At 35.6% G+C, this 18839-nt stretch overlaps 2 protein-coding genes across 12 annotated transcripts in view; both read left to right on the top strand.

Moving 5' to 3' along the window:
* Positions 1-244: 244 nt before the first annotated feature.
* Positions 245-3071, top strand: LOC114306814 (uncharacterized). The gene is made up of 2 exons (XM_028252128.2): positions 245-690; positions 2513-3071. Exons 1-2 carry the CDS (start codon positions 492-494, stop codon positions 2911-2913), a joined length of 600 nt encoding a protein of 199 aa, XP_028107929.2. The 5' UTR covers positions 245-491; the 3' UTR covers positions 2914-3071.
* A 1221-nt stretch (positions 3072-4292) lies between these two features.
* Positions 4293-18839, top strand: part of LOC114306813 (uncharacterized) — a 44750-nt gene continuing 30203 nt past the window's right edge. For 8 of the 11 annotated variants that reach the window (XM_028252127.2, XM_028252125.2, XM_028252124.2 and 5 more), the window contains exon 1: positions 4415-5806. In XM_028252127.2, the coding sequence (XP_028107928.2) occupies positions 4511-5806 (1296 nt within the window). In that variant the 5' untranslated portion in view covers positions 4415-4510. Of the gene's footprint in view, positions 5807-18839 lie in introns of all 11 variants that reach the window. The other 3 variants (XM_028252122.2, XM_028252123.2, XM_028252121.2) reach the window with 2 other exon arrangements.

Here is an 18839-nt window from a genome sequence, read left to right as displayed (position 1 = left end):
TGATTATAATTTTTTCATTGTAAAAATTGGTTCTAATGGGTACCATTTTTTTTCCAATTTATTTAAATTATTTATAATGATTGAAACTTAATTAAATTGATATAATAAAATTCGCGTGCATATGTTGGAATCACTATTTAGAAATTAATAATAAAATATATATAAATGACCATAAATAACATTTCTCATAATTATTAAATTAACAAAGGGGAAGGAGTTGCTTGAGATGAAAATTCTTGAACATGACAAAGAAAATGTATAGACCAGAAAAAAGGAATCCAGAGACACAAAAGCAACTCAAAACTTTAAAATGTCAAAAAGGTAGTGATTCTCTTTCAAGATCAAGAAACCCAAAAGAAACCTCCTATTTGGACAACCCCTCCCATGATCATCCATCATTAATATCTATATAGTACAAGAGATGTAGAGATATATATGTCCAGTTCACCCAAGTTCTTCACAATTCATTTTCCTATATCCCAAACAAGAAGATGAGTACTCAGACTAATACCAAGGCCACCGCAGCTGACGCTGCCGCTGCCACTGCCAAGACAGCTGCACCTCCAAAAAAGGCTCCAATGGAGACCAAAGCTGGAGCTGCTGCAGCCATGCCTCCATATGAGGATTTTGAGCCCTTATGTGGTTGGCGTAGAGAGGAAGGGCAAGAAACTCTGGTGGTCCATATTCCTGGTATTGTCTCTTAGATTCGTTATAGAGTAATGATATACCTACATAATTATCGTATGAAAAAATCTAGGATCTTATAAAAAATCTCAAAATATTATCATGCATTTTAAATTAATGACATGCATTTAAATTTATTGTTGTGAGCCCAACCTTGAGTGAATTTTAGCCATTAATTTCAAATTCTGACTATTTTTTAAAATTTTATTTATGAATATATAGCATGACTGTTATTGTATATAATTTTCATGATTGATTTATGTTGCCTTTTTATTTTCAATCAAAATTAAAATGATCACAATTCTCCCCGTAATTTAAAAATTGGCATTGAGATACTATTCTAAATATTTTCTGCTTAGATTTTTTTCGTTTTAAATCATTTTGCGTATGTACCCTATTATTCACAAAATAAAGTCGAATAACTGCTAATTAAAAGGGTTACATTGTACGATTTTTTGTATTGTAATAAAAATTAAGAGGAACTACATGCAGGTGAGAGAAAGAGAAAAAAATTATTAACACATAAGGGGTGCAAGTGACATTTGCACTCTCACAATCTTTCATTTGCACCTCATCATAGAGATACACTTACACCCCTTCAGATGTTAATAATTTTTTTTTTCTCTTTTTCCTACCTGCACGTAAGTTTCCCTAAAAATTACAAATGTTTATGGTGTGAGATATGTTGATTTATGATGAAAATTACAAATGACAGGACACTTAAAAGTGATAGAAAGTGAATTGAAAGAAGATGATCATAATGGCCCTATTTGGTAGAGCTGTGGGAAAGTGCTTGTAGCTTATGTCTTAACATCTTATAACTTATAACTATGAACATAAGTTGATTTCTGACTTATAAATTAAGCTTCTCCTACCCCGCTCAAAGAATAAGCTGATTTCTGACTTATAAAAAGCTATAAGCTGCATTGTTAAGCTAAATCAAACACATCAAAATAGCTTAAATTAAGCTGAAAGTTGAAATAAGCTGAAAAAAAAACTGTACCAAATAGGGCCAACAAAACAATACTACATATTCAGAAAAATATCAAAAAAGTCATCTAAAAATGTAAATCTATAGATCACATTCATTGTAGTTATGCCCACATCTCACTTCACTAATTTTTAAAGTCACACATTACACCTTATCTCAAAGCAAGTTCTGAAATAATTTTCTACAATACACAGGCCATGTTTGGTTTCATTTTTTGAATTTTTTTTTCAGAAATTAAAATAAAAATAGAAAATAGTTTGATAAAAATAAATATTAAAAATATAATTTAAAATTTTTAAAAATTATTTTTGCCTTCCAAAAAGATAAAACTATATAAAAATGATAATTACTTTTGTTTTATTGTTTTTATTTTTTTCTCGAAACTAAGTTTATGAAAATTAAACCGAACATGATCATAATAAAACTATATAAATATGATAAGTAATTTTAATTTCTTTTATTATTTTGTCAAAACTAATTTTATTTTTTTATTTTTAAAACAAGTTTATAAAAATCAGACCAAATATATGACTATTGTGTTTTTGAGTTGGTTGAGAGAAAATTTATACAAAAGTTCTAAGAAAATTTGGAAGTGAGATAATAGTTCTAAGAAAATTATCATTGACCATTATAATAGAAATCCATAAAAAGACTTAAAGAAACAATCATCGTCATTATTTCATTGTAATGAACTAAACACTATATGATATTAGAATAATACTATACTATATTAGAATAACGACCTTATTGTCCCATTAAGTTCACTATTTCTTTATTTAATTTGATAAAATTTTCTGCTCAATATATATATATATATATTTTTTTTGTTGTTGATAGAATTCAAAAGAGAGCAACTGAACGTCTCTGTTACCTCTGGAGGCCTTCTAAAGATCTCAGGTGAACGCCCCATTGATGGATCTAAATCCAGTCATTTCAGCAAGAAAATTGCAATTTCAAAGGACTGCAACGCTAGTGAAATCAGTGCAAAGTTCACTAGTGCTGGCCTTCTTTCTATTTCAATGCCCAAAAAAACTGTTTTAGTCCCCAAGCAAGATCAACAACCCACACCACCAGTTACAATTCAAGAGAATCAGCTCCAACAGAAGCCCCAAGAAACGCAAGATCAAGGGGCTAAGAAACTCGGTGGGGTGACCATTGCGGTGGCGGTGGTGGCCGTGGTGGTGGCAGTGGCTCTTGGTGCTTATGCAACTTATAAGTGTAGGTCTTTGGATTCATGATGGTGCTGCTAGTTTTTTCTCATATTCTTTGTATATGTTAGTGTTGTGTGAAACTACAAAGTTCACACGAGCTATGGTGAATATATGTTAAACAGAACTGATGTAACAAACATTATTGAATTGATTGGCAATATATAGTTGAAAGTGGTTTGTAGATCTATTAATTTTAGGTAAACTATGAAGACATCTTAATACTTGAAATTAATTTTTATCAATTCTTATTGAAAATAAGTTTTAATAAAATCGTCGTTAAACAAAATTTTTTTTTTACGATTTTTTACATGTGTCACTAAAAATTAACAATTAGTGATTTGCTTTTATCACAGTTTTATAAATTATCGCTAAAATTTATAATTAGTGACGTTTTTCTGAGATAATTTTTTCAAACTGTCGTTGAAAGTTCAAAATTAGTGACATTTTATTATAACGATTTTTTAAACTGCCGCTAAAACTTATAATTAGTAATATTTTTGTGATAAATTTTTTAAATTGTCGTTAAAAATGAATAATTAGTGACTTTTTAAATAATGTTTGATGAAAAATGTCATTAATTCTCACAGGACCTGTTGGATAATAAGTTTACCTATTTTTTCATTAATCTTTAGATTTTGAGTGACACTTTTTTCATCAATTAATTGGACTTTCATTGCCAAAGATCACAAATAAAAAAAATAAATTTTATGAACCAAAGCGGGGATTGAAATTTTTTTTGCAATAATCTTTCATTAACAAATTTTACCTTTGAACACTTTTCTACAAAATTTTACCTTTTTTATTTATTAACTTTTGCTGAGATTTTTTTTTATATTTTTTATCAGAAGAAATTTTCATTAATATGAGTTAAATGGTATATAGAGGAGTACATATAATTTAACGAATAAAATTGACATATAAAGATGAAATATGAAAAAAGTTTTAGAATTTTAAGAATTTTTTATTTTCATTAATTTTATTTTATTTGATAGTATTAAATAACTTTTTTTTGGTCAGAGCACACTTTTATAAGTAATACTTATTTTAAAATTTTTATTTATGAGTGTAAGACTCATACAATCACATTATGAGTGTAGGACTCATACAATGTGAGTCTCACGTGTGACACATTTGATAGAATTTTTGAGATATCTAATATTTTTGATTAAGTAAGTATTTGACATGCACTAAAAAAGTATATATATTTTATATATATATATATATATATACACTTATTTAATCACATCGATCAACATCTCTTTTATATTTTTCTATCAATTTTATCTACTTTTCTACATATTTCATTTTTTTTAATAAAAATATCAAAATATATTTATTTAAAAAGCTCCAAACCCCCCACTAAATATCTTTTACTACATCTATAACATTATGTTTGGGATCTTAGGAGAAAAAAAAAAAGAAATAATTATTTAAGTTGTAAGAAAAGAACAAAGAAAAAAAAAAAATGGTTGAGATTTTTTTTTTTATTTGAATAAGAAAGAAATAAAAATAAAGTAATGATTGTGATTCAGTTGTTTGGATAGATTTCATTAAAACAAAAACAAAATTAATTAACAAGTGCATTTCTGTCTTTGAAAAAAAATCATCCCGATCACCGGAAAATATGCCTCTGAAGGCGGCGGCCGCCGCTTGGCGGAGACGGTCTCCCAGAGCCACCGCCAGAAAATCCACCCGCCCAGTCTCTTCCTCCATATCCACCTCCGATGCTTCCTCTTCTACTCCACCAGTGCCCTCCCCTAAAATCGAAACCACCTCTGAATCCAACGCCAATGAAGTTTCTCCCACAAAACCCCTAGAAACCGCCTCGTTTATCTCCCCTGAAACTCCCAAAGAAGCTGAGAAGATTGCTGAGACAAACCCTAAAAATAGCGAAGAAATGGGGCGAGATGAGAATCCATATGAGAAGGTTTATGAAACCGCTGTGATTGGAGATGGTGTGACGATGGCGACGAAGAAGAAGGGAGCTAAAACTGTGGTGAAGAAGACAGTGAGGGTAGTGAAGAAAGTGGTGAAGAAGAGGGTGCCAAAAAAGGTGCAGGCTTCCTCGTCGAATGAAGAGTCGGTGAAATCAGAAGTGGATAATGATGGTCAAAACCCTAATTCTAGTGTTTTGGGTGCAATAGGTGTTGAGAAGCCTAAACCTCTTATGTCTGATTCAATGGAAGCAGAGAATCTTAAGCCTGATCCTAATGATTCTGTGTCGTTGGAAGTCGAAATTCGTAATTCTGATGTCGCTGTTTCGATGGAAGCTGAAAATCCTAATTCTGACCCTGCCAATTCTATTTCAATGGCAGTTGAAGACTCCAATTATAATGTTACTGGTTCAATGGAAGTTGATAAGCCAGAGGAGGCTGAGGCTGAGGCTGCTGAAGCAAAAGATAATGATTCTTTGAATCATCAAAACTTATCTGAAGCTCCAGTTTCGGATTTGATTGAGGATAAGAAAAATGGGAATGAAGGTGAACTGGTTGTTTCCACAACTGAAGTTCAGTTAGGAGATCAAAAAGTGGGATTAGTTCCAAACCAGGGAGATGAAATTGAGATTGAGAATGTGGATTCTGAAGGTGATGAGGGCAAGAAGGGAGCAAAGCAAGAGGTGGAGAATTGTGATGTTAGTGGTTTGAAGGGGGAATTTGGGATGGGTGATGGCTTAGTATTGAGTGCGGAAATGGAGGCATTGGAGCGGCGTAAGAGGCGCAAGACTGAGATTTTCATTGGTGGGTTGGACAAGGATGCAAAGGAGGAAGATGTCAGGAAAGTTTTTCAGCAGGCAGGTGAGATTGTGGAGGTGAGTTTGGTGATGAATGATAAGACAGGTAAGAATAAAGGTTTTGCATTTGTCCAGTATGCTTCAGCTGCTGATGCTATGAAGGCATTAGCAAAATTTTCCAAAGTTGAGGTAACACATTTTGCCTTTATGTTGGTGTGTTGTGTACTTTTTATTAGCATGAAGCTTAAATATGTTAATGGTAGTGTATTCGATTGCCTCCTTTCTATAGTTGGACGTTAACCCTGGCTGAGGCCCTGAGCAGGTGCTTTGAATGATGAAATAATGGCGTTCAAATAGTACCAACCCTTGTAACCATTGTTTTGGATCCTTTTTTTTTTTTATCAGTTATCACTATGCACAAGAACCTCAATGTAATATACCATAAGATGCGTTTGACTTTGGTTACTCTTCAAATACCTTTTATGATATTGTAAAACTGAGACACCAATTTTTGTGCCCTGGATTTTAATTGGTGTCTTAGGAATGCAGACATATATTTTTTCTTCCTTTATTTATATTGTGATGTTATAAAACCACACTCAGGATTTTTGAAAATAGTATTTGATTAATTGACTTCTTTTAGATTTTGTACAATTTTACACTCCTCTTGTCTTCATGGACTTTCTAAGTCATGAAGTCATCTTTGCAAGTATGCTCCTTATCATTTAGATAAAATAAACTGAAAAGTAAGATCGAAATGACACAAAAGTGAATTCAGGTAATTTAATTTTTATTTATTTTTTAAACCAAGAGAGTTAATACTTAGTAAAATGAAAAGCACACTAATCTAAGAAAGTTACATTTTCAATCAAAAGTAATGGGTTTGTTTATGTATTGCCGTAATGGTTTTATAATTGTTACATGCTCATTATGTTTTGTCAAATTTGATTCCCAGGTAAACAATGACCATTCTCTGCTAAATATATTTCAACAACATAATACTGATTTAATAGGACAGAGTCCTTGCAATTTAAGTATGATTGTTAAGCAAAAATTTAATTTCCACTTAATTTATGGAAAAAAAAAAAAAATTTCCACTTGACGCAATTTCACTCGTGACAATATGTCAAAGTTTTTATTATATAGGTCAGACCCATTTAGGATATGTTTTCCGTAATTATAATCCCTTGTTTCAAGAGAAATACCCTTTGATTCCAACTTCTTAATATCATAATTTGGGTAAATATTTGGATTGACAAGGATTATGACTACACCATTTTAATGGGTTGCCTACTTATCCGAATTGGGGAACAAGTTCGAAACATAATCAAGTTAGACGTAGTTTACGATTCAGTGTTTGGTTGGATTTTATTTATTTGGTGTTGTGATACCCAATGGAATGGGTTGCCTATGTATCTGAGTCAGGAAACAAGTCAAAAATGGAAACAAGTCAAAAACGGAATCAAGTCAACCACAGTTCTAGAATGAAATTTCGATTTTGATTTGAATGGAATTTAAACCTTTGAGGTTCACAAGGATTATGATTTTGATTTGATTTGAATGGAATTTAAACCCTCGGGACTCTTTTTATAGTTCACGAGGTTTTCGTGGTGGTGGTTCCTGTGGTGGTGGACCTCATGGTGGTGGATCCTGTGGTGGGGGTAGTAGTGGACCTAGCTCTTGCACACGTTATAATCGCAATTGCAGTTCCTAAGGTCATACTGAACCTTAGATTTGGCAGAAGTATGGCAAACTAACCATGTGCATCAGGTTATGGATGCCTCAGCCTCATAGTCCTCTTTGTTTTTCACTGGTTCTATTGCTTCTTCAGTTGATTCCCATGAGACACTCACTACTTACATTAATGAGCTTACTGCTCCTGTCCAGTCTGTCCAGCCTAGTTTACCTTCATCCTCTACCGCTACTTTGGCTAGTTCAGGTAATATTGCATGTGTGGCTAGGTTCCCATATCTCGGGTAATGACTATCTTTTTGATAATTTGAAGCCTGTTGATCATACTATTATACTTGTTGATGGATCTTCTCGAGCTGTTAGTGGTCAAGGTCCTCTTCACCCCACTCCATCCCTTTCTTTACCTTCTGGTCTTTATGTTCCTAAGTTTCCATTTAATTTGCTTTCTGTTAGTTAATTAACTCAAGCTTTCTACTGTTCTGTAACTTTTTCTCCCACTTCATATGTTTTGCAAACCTCCAGACCAAGAGGATGATTAATTAGGGCATGGGAAGGATGTCTTATACTTTTTGGAGACAGAGATTCCTTCTCATCCTCCATCTATTATGTTGAGCGCTACTGTATCTCCTCTTCAGTGGCATTTCCGCTTGGGCCATCCTTCTTTGGCCAAGCTTAGTTAGCTGTTCCTGGTTTGAGTCATGTTTCTCAGATTGAGTGTGAAGCGTGTCAATTTAGGAAGCATCACCGTAGTTTTTTCCCTAGTATGAGTGTTTCTTTTCTAGGGCTTGCCACACTTGAAAGCAATGAGTGTAATGAAGAATAGATGAATAAATCAAGAGAGATAGAGTTGCAACCAAGCAGCTTAGGAGATGAGCATCAATTACCTTCCATTTGGTAAATTCTGGATTGAGAATTTGTTGTGCTCTAGTAGAATCCATGATTTCTTGAGCAGGGCAAACAATCGAACCAGTTGCATAACCAAGAAGATTTGTTCCAAACTATGCCAAATTCAACTCATAACACAAAAATCCTTACTACACCAATCATCATAGGCTTTATCATCAGTGGCAGGAGGGAGTTTGCCAAGGAAGCGAGACTTCTTCATGCCATGTAAGAAAATTTTGACTGCATGAGCCCAAGCCAAGTAGTTGGCACCATTCAATTTCTTTGTAATGATAGACTTAGGCATGTTATCATCTTTACTCACAGCCATAGCCTTAGCAACAATCTCGGCCATGATGATTAATCGCACAGAATATTCAACAACGAGCACAAATGTAGCAAAAATACTTGTAAATAGTCACTATCCACAACAACCAATACCCACAACAATCAATATAGGTAACAACAAATAGGAATCCATGACAAATCAGGCATAAGTAGGGAAGACACAGATCTTCCAAACAGATTCAGACCCAAATTGAACCAACACAACAACCTACTAGTAGAAATTAACACTGAAGATCAATTATCTCTTGCTGGAAGGATTTCAGCCCCTACATAGTCAATTTCAATAGGTAGAAATGAAAAAAAAAAGAGCCTACTGAACAGATATAGAGTCAGCTGAACAAATAGGAGTACAAATTTGAACCAAATACTCACCCAACAGCATCAGAACAACAAATTAACACCAAATATCACTAGGGTTAGGATTTTCAGCTCCCATAGTGTTGATTTTAGCAAGAAGATTCAGCAAAAAAAAATCCCAGATCCAAATTCCAAGATAGGCACCAAAAAATATGAAAAACATTCGAAAATAGAAAACTCACAACAGGGATGATCAAAAAATTTCACAAAAATCACCATAAATCTCAGGAGAGATTTTCAAGCCTAGTGGTATAGGTTTCGTCCGTACAGTGCTAATGTCATGTTGACGTCATCGTACAGATGATGACGTCAGCACATCGCGGTCACCTTCGATTGATCTCTAGAATTTGTAGAACACTTCCTAATGAAGAATAGATTGCTCTGATACCAAGTTAGAATGTATAATGAAGAAATTTAGTGTTAGGGTTTATAAGGTGAGGAGGAAGAAGAAGAAGAAGAAGAAGAGGAGGAGAGAGTAATTTTATATATATTTGGAGTAAAAAAATGTTTACTCTACATCAGCAAAATATATATATACAAATCCTAACATAGTGAAATGACCATCATACCCTCAACTTAAGTAAATATTAACAGAAGAACAGTAAAACAAAAAATAACTATTCTAACAGTTTTCTCCTTCCTTTCTTCTGTTCTTCTCTCTTCTACTTCTAACTTGGTATCAGAGCCAATCCATAACCATTTTCATTATCACTGCAACCTGTAATATTGTTGGAGAGAGACATATAAGAGGCAATCGAAAGGCTGACGTCAACACAATCCTAACATTAGCAATTCTGGCTTACACCATTGAATTCGTCTTCTCTTTTTGAGTATCATGCTGTTTTTCTTAGAATTTTTTGAAGTCATTTGGTAGGTTTTTTGAATTTATAGTGTTTTTTTGGATATTTCATAATTTTTTTCTTGATCTACCTATTGGAGGAGTTTTTGGTGGATTGATCGCACCATGCCTCTTCCTTGGGTGCCGACTTGGACATCTTGAGGGGTCTAGAGGAGTTTCTAAGGGTTTTGTTTGAGTCAAACCCATGTGTTTTTTGGGCTGAAATTGTGCTGGGAACCTTATTGGAGACTGTCAGGTGCTGTTTTTCCCTTGACAGTATGTTACTTTGACTTTATTTCTATTGGTTTTTTGCTCTATTGCTTAGTATAAGTTATGGGCTACCTTTTTTCATTGACAACATTTAGGCTTGGGTTGTGACATGTTTTTTGGTTTTCTGTTTTGCTAGTTTTCTTTCTATATTGTGGTTATGCTACTTCGGATTTGTGGACATGTCAGAAACAACTAGTACTAGTGTTATTGATATTATTATTGTTGGGTCGAATAGGCTAAGTCGAGTCGGCATTGTTGGTGATTACCCCTCTCTTTAGATTAAACCTTTTACATTGGATGGCAACAACTTTTTGTCTTGGTCAAGGTCTTGTACTTTATCAATTTCTGCTTGATGCCTTATGGATATATTACAGGAGACACAAAGGAATCGACAACAGATGGTTCTTTGCATAGTCAATGGTGTTCAGAGAATTCCTTGGTGATGTCATGGTTTTTTACTCCTTGATACAACATGTAAGATTCGGAATGTTGTTGCTCAGACTTATTCACAAGTGGGTAATGATGCTCGAGTCTGAACAGCGCAAAAAGGTTCATGAAACAAAACTACAAGATATGACTGTTTTGTGGCAAGAGTTTGATTGTTATCAGGTTTTCCAAGTAGATTGTCCATTTGATGCTGTTAAGTTTCAGAAATTAACTGATAAGGAGCGGTTTTTTGATTTTTTTGGCTGGATATGGAGTTTGATCAGGTTTGTGCTCAAGTTCTTGGTCGAGACCCATTTTCTACTTTGAAGCAAGCATGTGCATCTGTTCAGGAGGAGGGAAGTAGGAGGATCTTGATGATACAGTCTATTTCACAAGATCGATTGGCCTTGGTAGCTATTCCATTATCGTGGGATACATGAGGGGGACCATCTCGGGTTGATCATAAAGACTAGCTCAAGTGTGACTATTGTGGCAAGGCAAAGCAGACTCGGGAGTGTTGTTGGAAGCTAAATGGACGTCTTAACCGAGGACATGGAGGTTGAATAGGACCAGCTAGACCACATGCTCACTTATCAGAGATGGCCGAGGACTTACCTTCATCCAATGGCACTGATGTTGGTTCTCTCTCAAAAGAAGAGGTGCAAACTCTTAGACATTTGATGACCAAGCTTGACTCATATTCTACCATTACTTCAACTACGACTTCCACTAGTACCTATGTTAGTAATGCTCCTTCATTCCATTTTGCCCAAACATGTAGCCATGCTTGTGCTTAAAATTCCTCCATTGTTTCTGCTTACAATTCCTCCATTGTTTCTGCTCCCTGGATTTTCGATTCTGGTGCAATTGTACTGCTCTGGTAAGCATAAGGTTAGAGTGGCAGATGGTTCTTTGTCATCTGTTTCTGGCAAAGGTTCTGTTTATTGTTCTCCATCCTTACCGCTCTCTTCTGTGTTTCATGTTTCTAATTTTTCCCGTAATCTCTTGTGCATTAGTCAAATCAATGAGTCTTTGAATTGCAAAGACATATTTTTTCCTACTTATTTGTGTTTTTTAGGAATTGGACATGGAAATAATGATTGGCTATGGTAGAGTTCATGAGGGGTTGTATCTACTCGAAGGTGGTTCTTCAATCTCTTCTCTCAAACTTCTAATTGGTCAAGCTCTACAGACTACAACTCTAGAAGATTTATCCTATTGGCATGGGCGACTAGGTCACCTATCTTTTGGTGTTTTAGACTTTTTTCTTCTTTAGCTAGGCAGTGTAATCAAAATTGTTTGTCGTGTGATGCTTGTGAGTTTTCCAATCATTCACATTCAACTTATACTAGTAGTAATAATAAAAACACTGCTCCCTTTATGCTTGTTCATTCTTATGTTTGGGGTCCAAATCATACTATTTCACAGTTTGGACATCATTGGTTTGTTACATTTATTGATTGCTATTCTCGAGTCACATGGGTTTATCTTATGCATACCAAAAGTCAAGTTTTCTCTTGTTTTAAGAATTTCCATAAGATTGTGGCTACTCAGTTTGATGCCAAGATTCGAGTTCTTCGAAGTGATAATGACATTGAATATATGGACGGGGCCTTTTAGGTGTATCTTGCTGATCATGGCATAATTCACCAAACTAGTTATGTTGATTCTCCCAACACAAAATGGTGTTTCTGACCAGAAAAACTGTCTTCTCTTGGAGGTTGCTTGATCTTTACTATTTATTGTGGGCGTTCCGAAATCTTATTGGGGTGATGATGTGTTGACAGTCAGTCACACATCTCATCAGTAGGATGCCTAGCAGTGTGTTCTTGGCTTTAAGGCTCTTCTTGATCTTTTGCTCAGTACTACACCTATGCATATAGTTCCTCCTAAAGTGTTTGGTTGTGTGTGCTTTGTATAGGGTTACCATCGTTCCTTAGGTAAACTTGATTCGAGAGCTCTCAAATGTATTTTTATTGGGTAATGTGCCACCAAGAAAGGCTACAAGTGTTAACATCCCTCTCGTCGCAAGACTTATATTAGTATGGATGTTACTTTTTGGGAGTTTGATTTTTTTTCCCCTCCTACGTCATCTCTTCAGGGGAGATCATAATTGAAGAGTTGCCCCAGGAGGTGTCTTTGTTGCCGTTACCATCATATGTTGATCTTAGGTGTTAGGGCAAGAAGGATAATTGTGATACGGAGGTGCACGTAGAGAAATATAATGGTGATGAGGGGGAGCAATGTGTGCGTAATCACCAATTAGATAGAGAGAACTTGAAGACTTACAGTCGCTGTGGCCAAAGTTAGTTGGATCAGATCCCCTTATGATCTTCCATGCCAATTACAACCTTTGGCTCCATTTCCTTTTTCCTCATTTGGTAATGAATCCATTATCCCTTCTCACTCTCTTGATCCTATAATTGATTATATTGATTTGTCGATAGCTATTAGAAAAGAAGTTCAGTCTTGTACTCAACATCCTATATCTAACTTTGTTTCTTATGATCCTTTGTCTTCCTATGGAGCCTTTGTTTCCTTTGTTTCCTACTTGTCTTCTGTGTCAATTCCATAGGTTGGAAGGAAGCTATTGTGGAATCAATGCGTAAAGAAGCAATAGTAGACAAGATGCAAGCTTTGAAAAAAATAAAACTTGGGATTTGGTACTTCTTCCAATGGGAAAAAAAACCAGTTGGGTGTGTGTTTACTGTGAAGCAGAAAGCAGATGGGTCTATTGAAAGATACAAGGCAAGGTTGGTTGCTTAGGGGTTTACTGAAACACCTAGCATTGACTACCGTGAAACATTTGCACTAGTTGCAAAGGTGAACACTGTTCGGGTGATTATATCTTGTGCAACTAGCTATGTTAGGTTGGAGTTTGAACTAGTTGGATGTGAAGAATACATTTCTTCATGGAGATCTAGAAGAGGAAGTATATGTGGATGTTTCACCAGTTTTTTTATCCCCAAAAACTGAAGGGAAAGTATGTAAGTTGAAAAAAGTTCTTTATGGCTTGAAGCAATCTCCCAGAGCATGGTTTGGTAGATTTGACAAGGCAATGATCAAAGTTGGGTATGTACAAAGTCATGTGGATCATACTCTATTAATAAAACATACTAATGGGAAGATTACAATTCTCATTGTGTATGTTGATGATATAGTTGTGCTGGTGATGATGTAGCAAAGATATATAGCGTCAAGGCTCATCTTTCTAAGGAATTTGAAATTAAGGACCTAGCTCAATTTGTTATTTCTTGCGAATAGAAGTTGCCAAGTTTGAGAAAGGCATATCTCTATCTTAGCGAAAGTATGTGATTGAACTCCTAAAGGAAACACGTATGTTAGGATGCAAACCAGCAGCTACTCCTATTAAGGTCAATTATTGGCTTAAGGGTGATGATGGTAATTCTACAGACAAGGAGCGTTATTAGAGGTTGGTAGGAAAACTTAATTACTTGTTTCACACACGCACTGATATTGCCTATGCAATAAGTGTTGTGAGTCAATTCATGCATAATCCTCACACAACTTACCTAGAGAGGCAGTGTTTCGAATTTTGCGATATTTCAAGTCGGTTCCAGGAAAAAGGATATTATTTTCCAATCAGGGACGTTTGAAAGTTTAAGCCTTTATTGATGCAGATTGGGCAGGATCTCTAGATGATAGACGTTCGACCTTGGGCTATTACACCTTTGTTGGAGGGAATCCTGCTACGTAGAGAAGCGAGAAGCAAGCTATTGTTGCTAGTTCTAGTGCAGAAGGTGAATATAGGGCTATGGCACAAGGAGTTTGTGAACTTATGTGGCTTCAAACTTTGTTCAAAGACTTGGGGTTAATGTGTGATGGTCCTATAAAACTATATTGTGACAATAAGGTTGCTATTGCTCATAATCCTGTTCAACATGATCAAACTAAGCATGTCAAGATTGATTGTCATTTAATAAGAAAAAGTTGGATATAGGTCTTATTTGTACGCCGTTTGTGAAATCTGGCGATCAACTTGCAAATATCCTTACCAAAAGCCTTGCTAATAGGAGTTTTCGTTCTCTTATATGCAAGTTGGGCATGAGAGACATAAATGCACCAACTTGAGGGGGAGCGTTAGAGTTTAATGTTTTTTATGTTAGTTTATTTATTTTTATTTCATTCCAGGGCACTCTTGAAATTTCTCAGACTATTTAATATAAATTTCTGGGTCTAGGGATGAGTAGTATCTCATTCTAAAACCCAATTTTCAGTTTTACGTTTTCTCCTCCCCCTCTTCTCTTCTTCTCTCTTCTACTTCTAACTTGAACCTTTTTAGGATTAAGAAACTTGATCTTAGCTAAGTTTCTTGAACTTGAATTTGGGCCAAATCATTTTTTGAAGGTCACTCAAGTTTTGTTTCTTAGGCCTTTGAATGACTCTTTTTATTGGATATATGGGGTTTTCTTTTTTTGTGGTTATTTTTATTTTTATTTATTTTTAATTTTTAATTTTTTTTCTTTAGTGAACTTTTTTTTTAAAAAAAAAAATTCAAAAAGCTTTAGGCTTTTGGGTTCTACTCGACTAGATGTACCACAAAAATAAAAAAAATTGAAAAAAAGTCCAAAAAGGACCCCCCAAAAAAAAAAAGAAGCCAAAAGCAGTTCGCTTATTTTGTGATTTTTTCAATAATTATTTTAATTTTTAGATTCGTCTACACAAGATAGACCGGAAAAATAAGTTTTTTATTTTATTTTATTTATTTTTTTACATAATTTTGTAAAAAGATCACTAAAGGCAAAAATATTCGGAAAAAAATGTGGTTTTTTAGGTTGTCCCCAAACACTTGGTTAGCCATTAGAAGCACCTAGCTTTCCATAAAGAAACCAAGTTGTGAGCTTAAACTAGTGGCCTTGAGAGGTTCATTAATGGGCTACTGTGACCGGAACAAAAGAGGCATCACAGTGTACCGTTCTTGGTGTAATTTTCAGACCTTGAAGGGCTTTTAAAAGGCTGGAGTTTAATTTTTACAAGGCTGAAAATGTAGGCCTTGCTGAAACCAAATTATGGTACCCAGTGGCAGCAATTATGGGCCATATGGAGCTAGTTTTTTAAGGCAGCTTGCTCTGTAATTGACAGTCTTTTAAAGCTATTAATTATGCCTTTTCTTTTGGCTACATTGAAGTATCCAAAAGTTGAATTTTTTTATGGGCCTTGAGAGGCTAGAACATGGGCCACATGGGGGCAACTTTAAGGCCACGAAGGGGGTCGTCCATGTCAGCTTTTGTTGCGGATTGGATTTTTCTTGTGGTGGACTGTCCAATGGATATTTCTTGTGGTGAACTCTCAAAGTGTGTGAACAAATATATTTTTTCTAGGGCAATAATGGGTCATAATAACCATTATTGATTAATGTTATTTTTTTATTGCCACAATTTTAATTGGATGACTATAGTCACTAGTAAATTGATTTCAAGACCATATGAATAGCCTTGTAGCATCGTAGGGTCATATTAAATTTAATGAACATTGACCTTTTAATTTTAAATGCATGTGAAAATTTATTTTTCAACAATCAAAATATCACATTTAATATATGTAAAAAGATTTAACATAAATTATCTTTACTTACAAAGCCAATAGTGAGAGGTAGTGTTGTTAGAATAATATATTATTATTTGGGTTATTTCTGTAATTATTTTATGCCTTAGGGCTCCCTTGTAATTATTAATCTTTATTAATATATATAGGGGATGATATTCTAATCATTCCTTAATCTGGTATTCCTTAAAAATAACATGGTATCAGAGCCTAACCCAAAAACTTAAATTCCTCTACCCATATAGTACCCACCGGAGCCACCAACCACTGCCGCTGAAGCCAACCCAATCGAATCACATTCAGATCATCGTCATTGGCTTCGTTGTCCACATTTGTGTCAAGCCTGAGGGGTTTCGGCTCACCTAGGGTTCTGAACTCACCTGGTGTGATGAACGTGGATCATTGAATCACCTTTGACGCATCGTCGTTGGTGTCATTGGATCATCGTTGACGCCTAAATGACCCAGCCAACAGCTTCTAAGCCTTCATTGGCTTCAGCCGATTGCCTCGCCTCTTCCGCCACCCTACCTCGCTTCTCTCGACTGCTTTGCCTCTTCCTCTGCTTGACTTCAATGCGCCTGCCTCTGGTGCCTATCTCGTCTGTCTGTCTCTCTTTATCTTGAGCTGTTCGTGTGTCTCCTCTGTTTGTGTATCTACTCTGTTTGTTTATATAACCCTAAGTCTGTTTATATCAGTTAAAAAAAAGAAAACCAAACCAAACCAAGCCTTTAAGTCCTATCAAATGGGGTTGGCTACATGAATCCTTCTTCTCCACGCGGCCCTATCAAAGGCCATTTCATTAGTCAAATTAAGTAGATTCATATCTCTATTTATAACGCTAGTCAACGTTAATCTAGGCCTATTCCATCCCCTAACACTTCCATCTACCGTTACAGCATCGCATCTCTTTACTACTGCCTTTGTTGGTCTCCGTTGAATATGACCAAACCATCTCAAACGATTCTCTCTCAACTTATCTTCTATCGGTGCTACTCCTACCCATTCCCGAATACACTCATTCCTAATCCTGTCCTGTCTAGTCTTACCACACATCCACCTTAGCATCCTCATCTCAGCCGCACTCATCTTACCTACATGTTGTTTCTTGGTTGCCCAACACTCCGTCCCATGCAACATAGCTGGTCTAATAGCCGTTCTATAAAACTTACCTTTTAGTCTAATGGGTATTCGTTTATCGCACAATACCCCAGACGCACTTCTCCACTTACACCATCCGGCTTTAATCCTATGGGCCACATCTGCATCAATCTCTCCCGCTGTTGTGATAATCGATCCTAAATAACGAAAATGTTCACTCTTAGGCAGTTCTTGATTCTCAATCTTCACTTCTCCTCTGCTTTCACTGTTACTGTTACTAAATTTACACTCCATGTACTCTGTCTTAGTTCTGCTTATCCGAAATCTTTTAGATTCAAGAGTCTTTCTCCAAATCTCCAACTTTGTGTTAACTCCTTCTCTAGTCTCATCTACTAACACAATATTGTCTGCAAAAAGCATACACCATGGCACGTCATCCTGAATATTTATCGTCAACTCGTCCATAACTAAAGCAAAAAGACAAGGACTTAAGGTAGATCCTTGGTGTAACCCTACAATGATAGGAAATTCATTTGTTTCTCCAGCTGGTGATCTAATAGTGGTCACCACCCCTTCATACATGTCCCTAATCACGTCAATGTAGCCTTTTGTCACCCCTTTCTTCTCTAACGCCCACCATATTATATCTCGGGGCACTCTATCATATGCTTTCTCAAGGTCAATAAACACCATATGAATGCCTCTTTTCTTTTCTTTATACTTTTCTATTACTCTCCTCAAAAGATAGATCGCTTCCATTGTTGACCTACCAGGCATAAACCCAAATTGATTCTCTGACATCTCTGTTATGTCTTGCAATCGGCATTCCATCACCCTCTCCCACACTTTCATTATATGACACATTAGCTTAATTCCTTTATAGTTGTTACAATTCTGGACATCACCTTTATTCTTATAAATTGGCACTAAAATACTCTTCCTCCACTCATCTGGCATGTTCCTAGTCAACAAAATTTTGCTAAACAACCTAGGCAACCAAGCAACTCATTTTTTACCCAAACACTTCCAAGCTTCAATAGGTATATCGTCAGGTCCTAAAGCCTTATTTGATTTCATCTTCTTAAGTGCAATCTTCACTTCAAAGTTCCTAATCCTGCGATAGAACCTATAGCCTTGGTTTATCGTATTACTGATTATTTCTTCCCCTATTGTCGTACTTCCATGTTCTTCATTTAACAGTTTCTCAAAATAATTCTTCCATCTTTCCTTAATCTCATCATCCTTCACCAATACCTTAGAATTCTCACTCTTGATGCACTTTACTTGATTAAAATCTCTTGTTTTCCTCTCCCGTATCTTAGCAAGTCTGTATACTCTCTTCTCTCCCCCCTTACTATCTAGTCTAGTGTATAGGTCATTATAAACTTTTAACTTAGTCTCTCTCACTACTTTCTTGGCCTCCTTATTAGCCAATCTATAGCTTTTAAGGTTTTCCTCAGTTCTATCCTTCTGCCACTTTTTAAAGCACTCTTTTTTTACCTTAACTACCGCTTGGACCTCTTCCCTCCACCACCAAGTTTCCCTAGAGCTGGGTCCCATTCCTTTCGACTCTCCAAGCACTTCCCTTGAGATTCTCCTCATACAATTGGCCATCGAATTCCACATAGTGTTAACATCACCTTCTAAGTCCCAAGTACCTTCCTTATCCATTCGATTCTTAAATATTTCTAGTTTATCCCCTTTTAAGTCCCACCATCTCGTCCTACGACGCCTACCATCCTTCCT

Source organism: Camellia sinensis, chromosome 12 (assembly GCF_055761805.1).
Source record: "Camellia sinensis isolate YWXY chromosome 12, ASM5576180v1, whole genome shotgun sequence".
NCBI lineage: Eukaryota > Viridiplantae > Streptophyta > Magnoliopsida > Ericales > Theaceae > Camellia > Camellia sinensis.
This window is presented reverse-complemented; position numbering and strand designations above follow the sequence as displayed.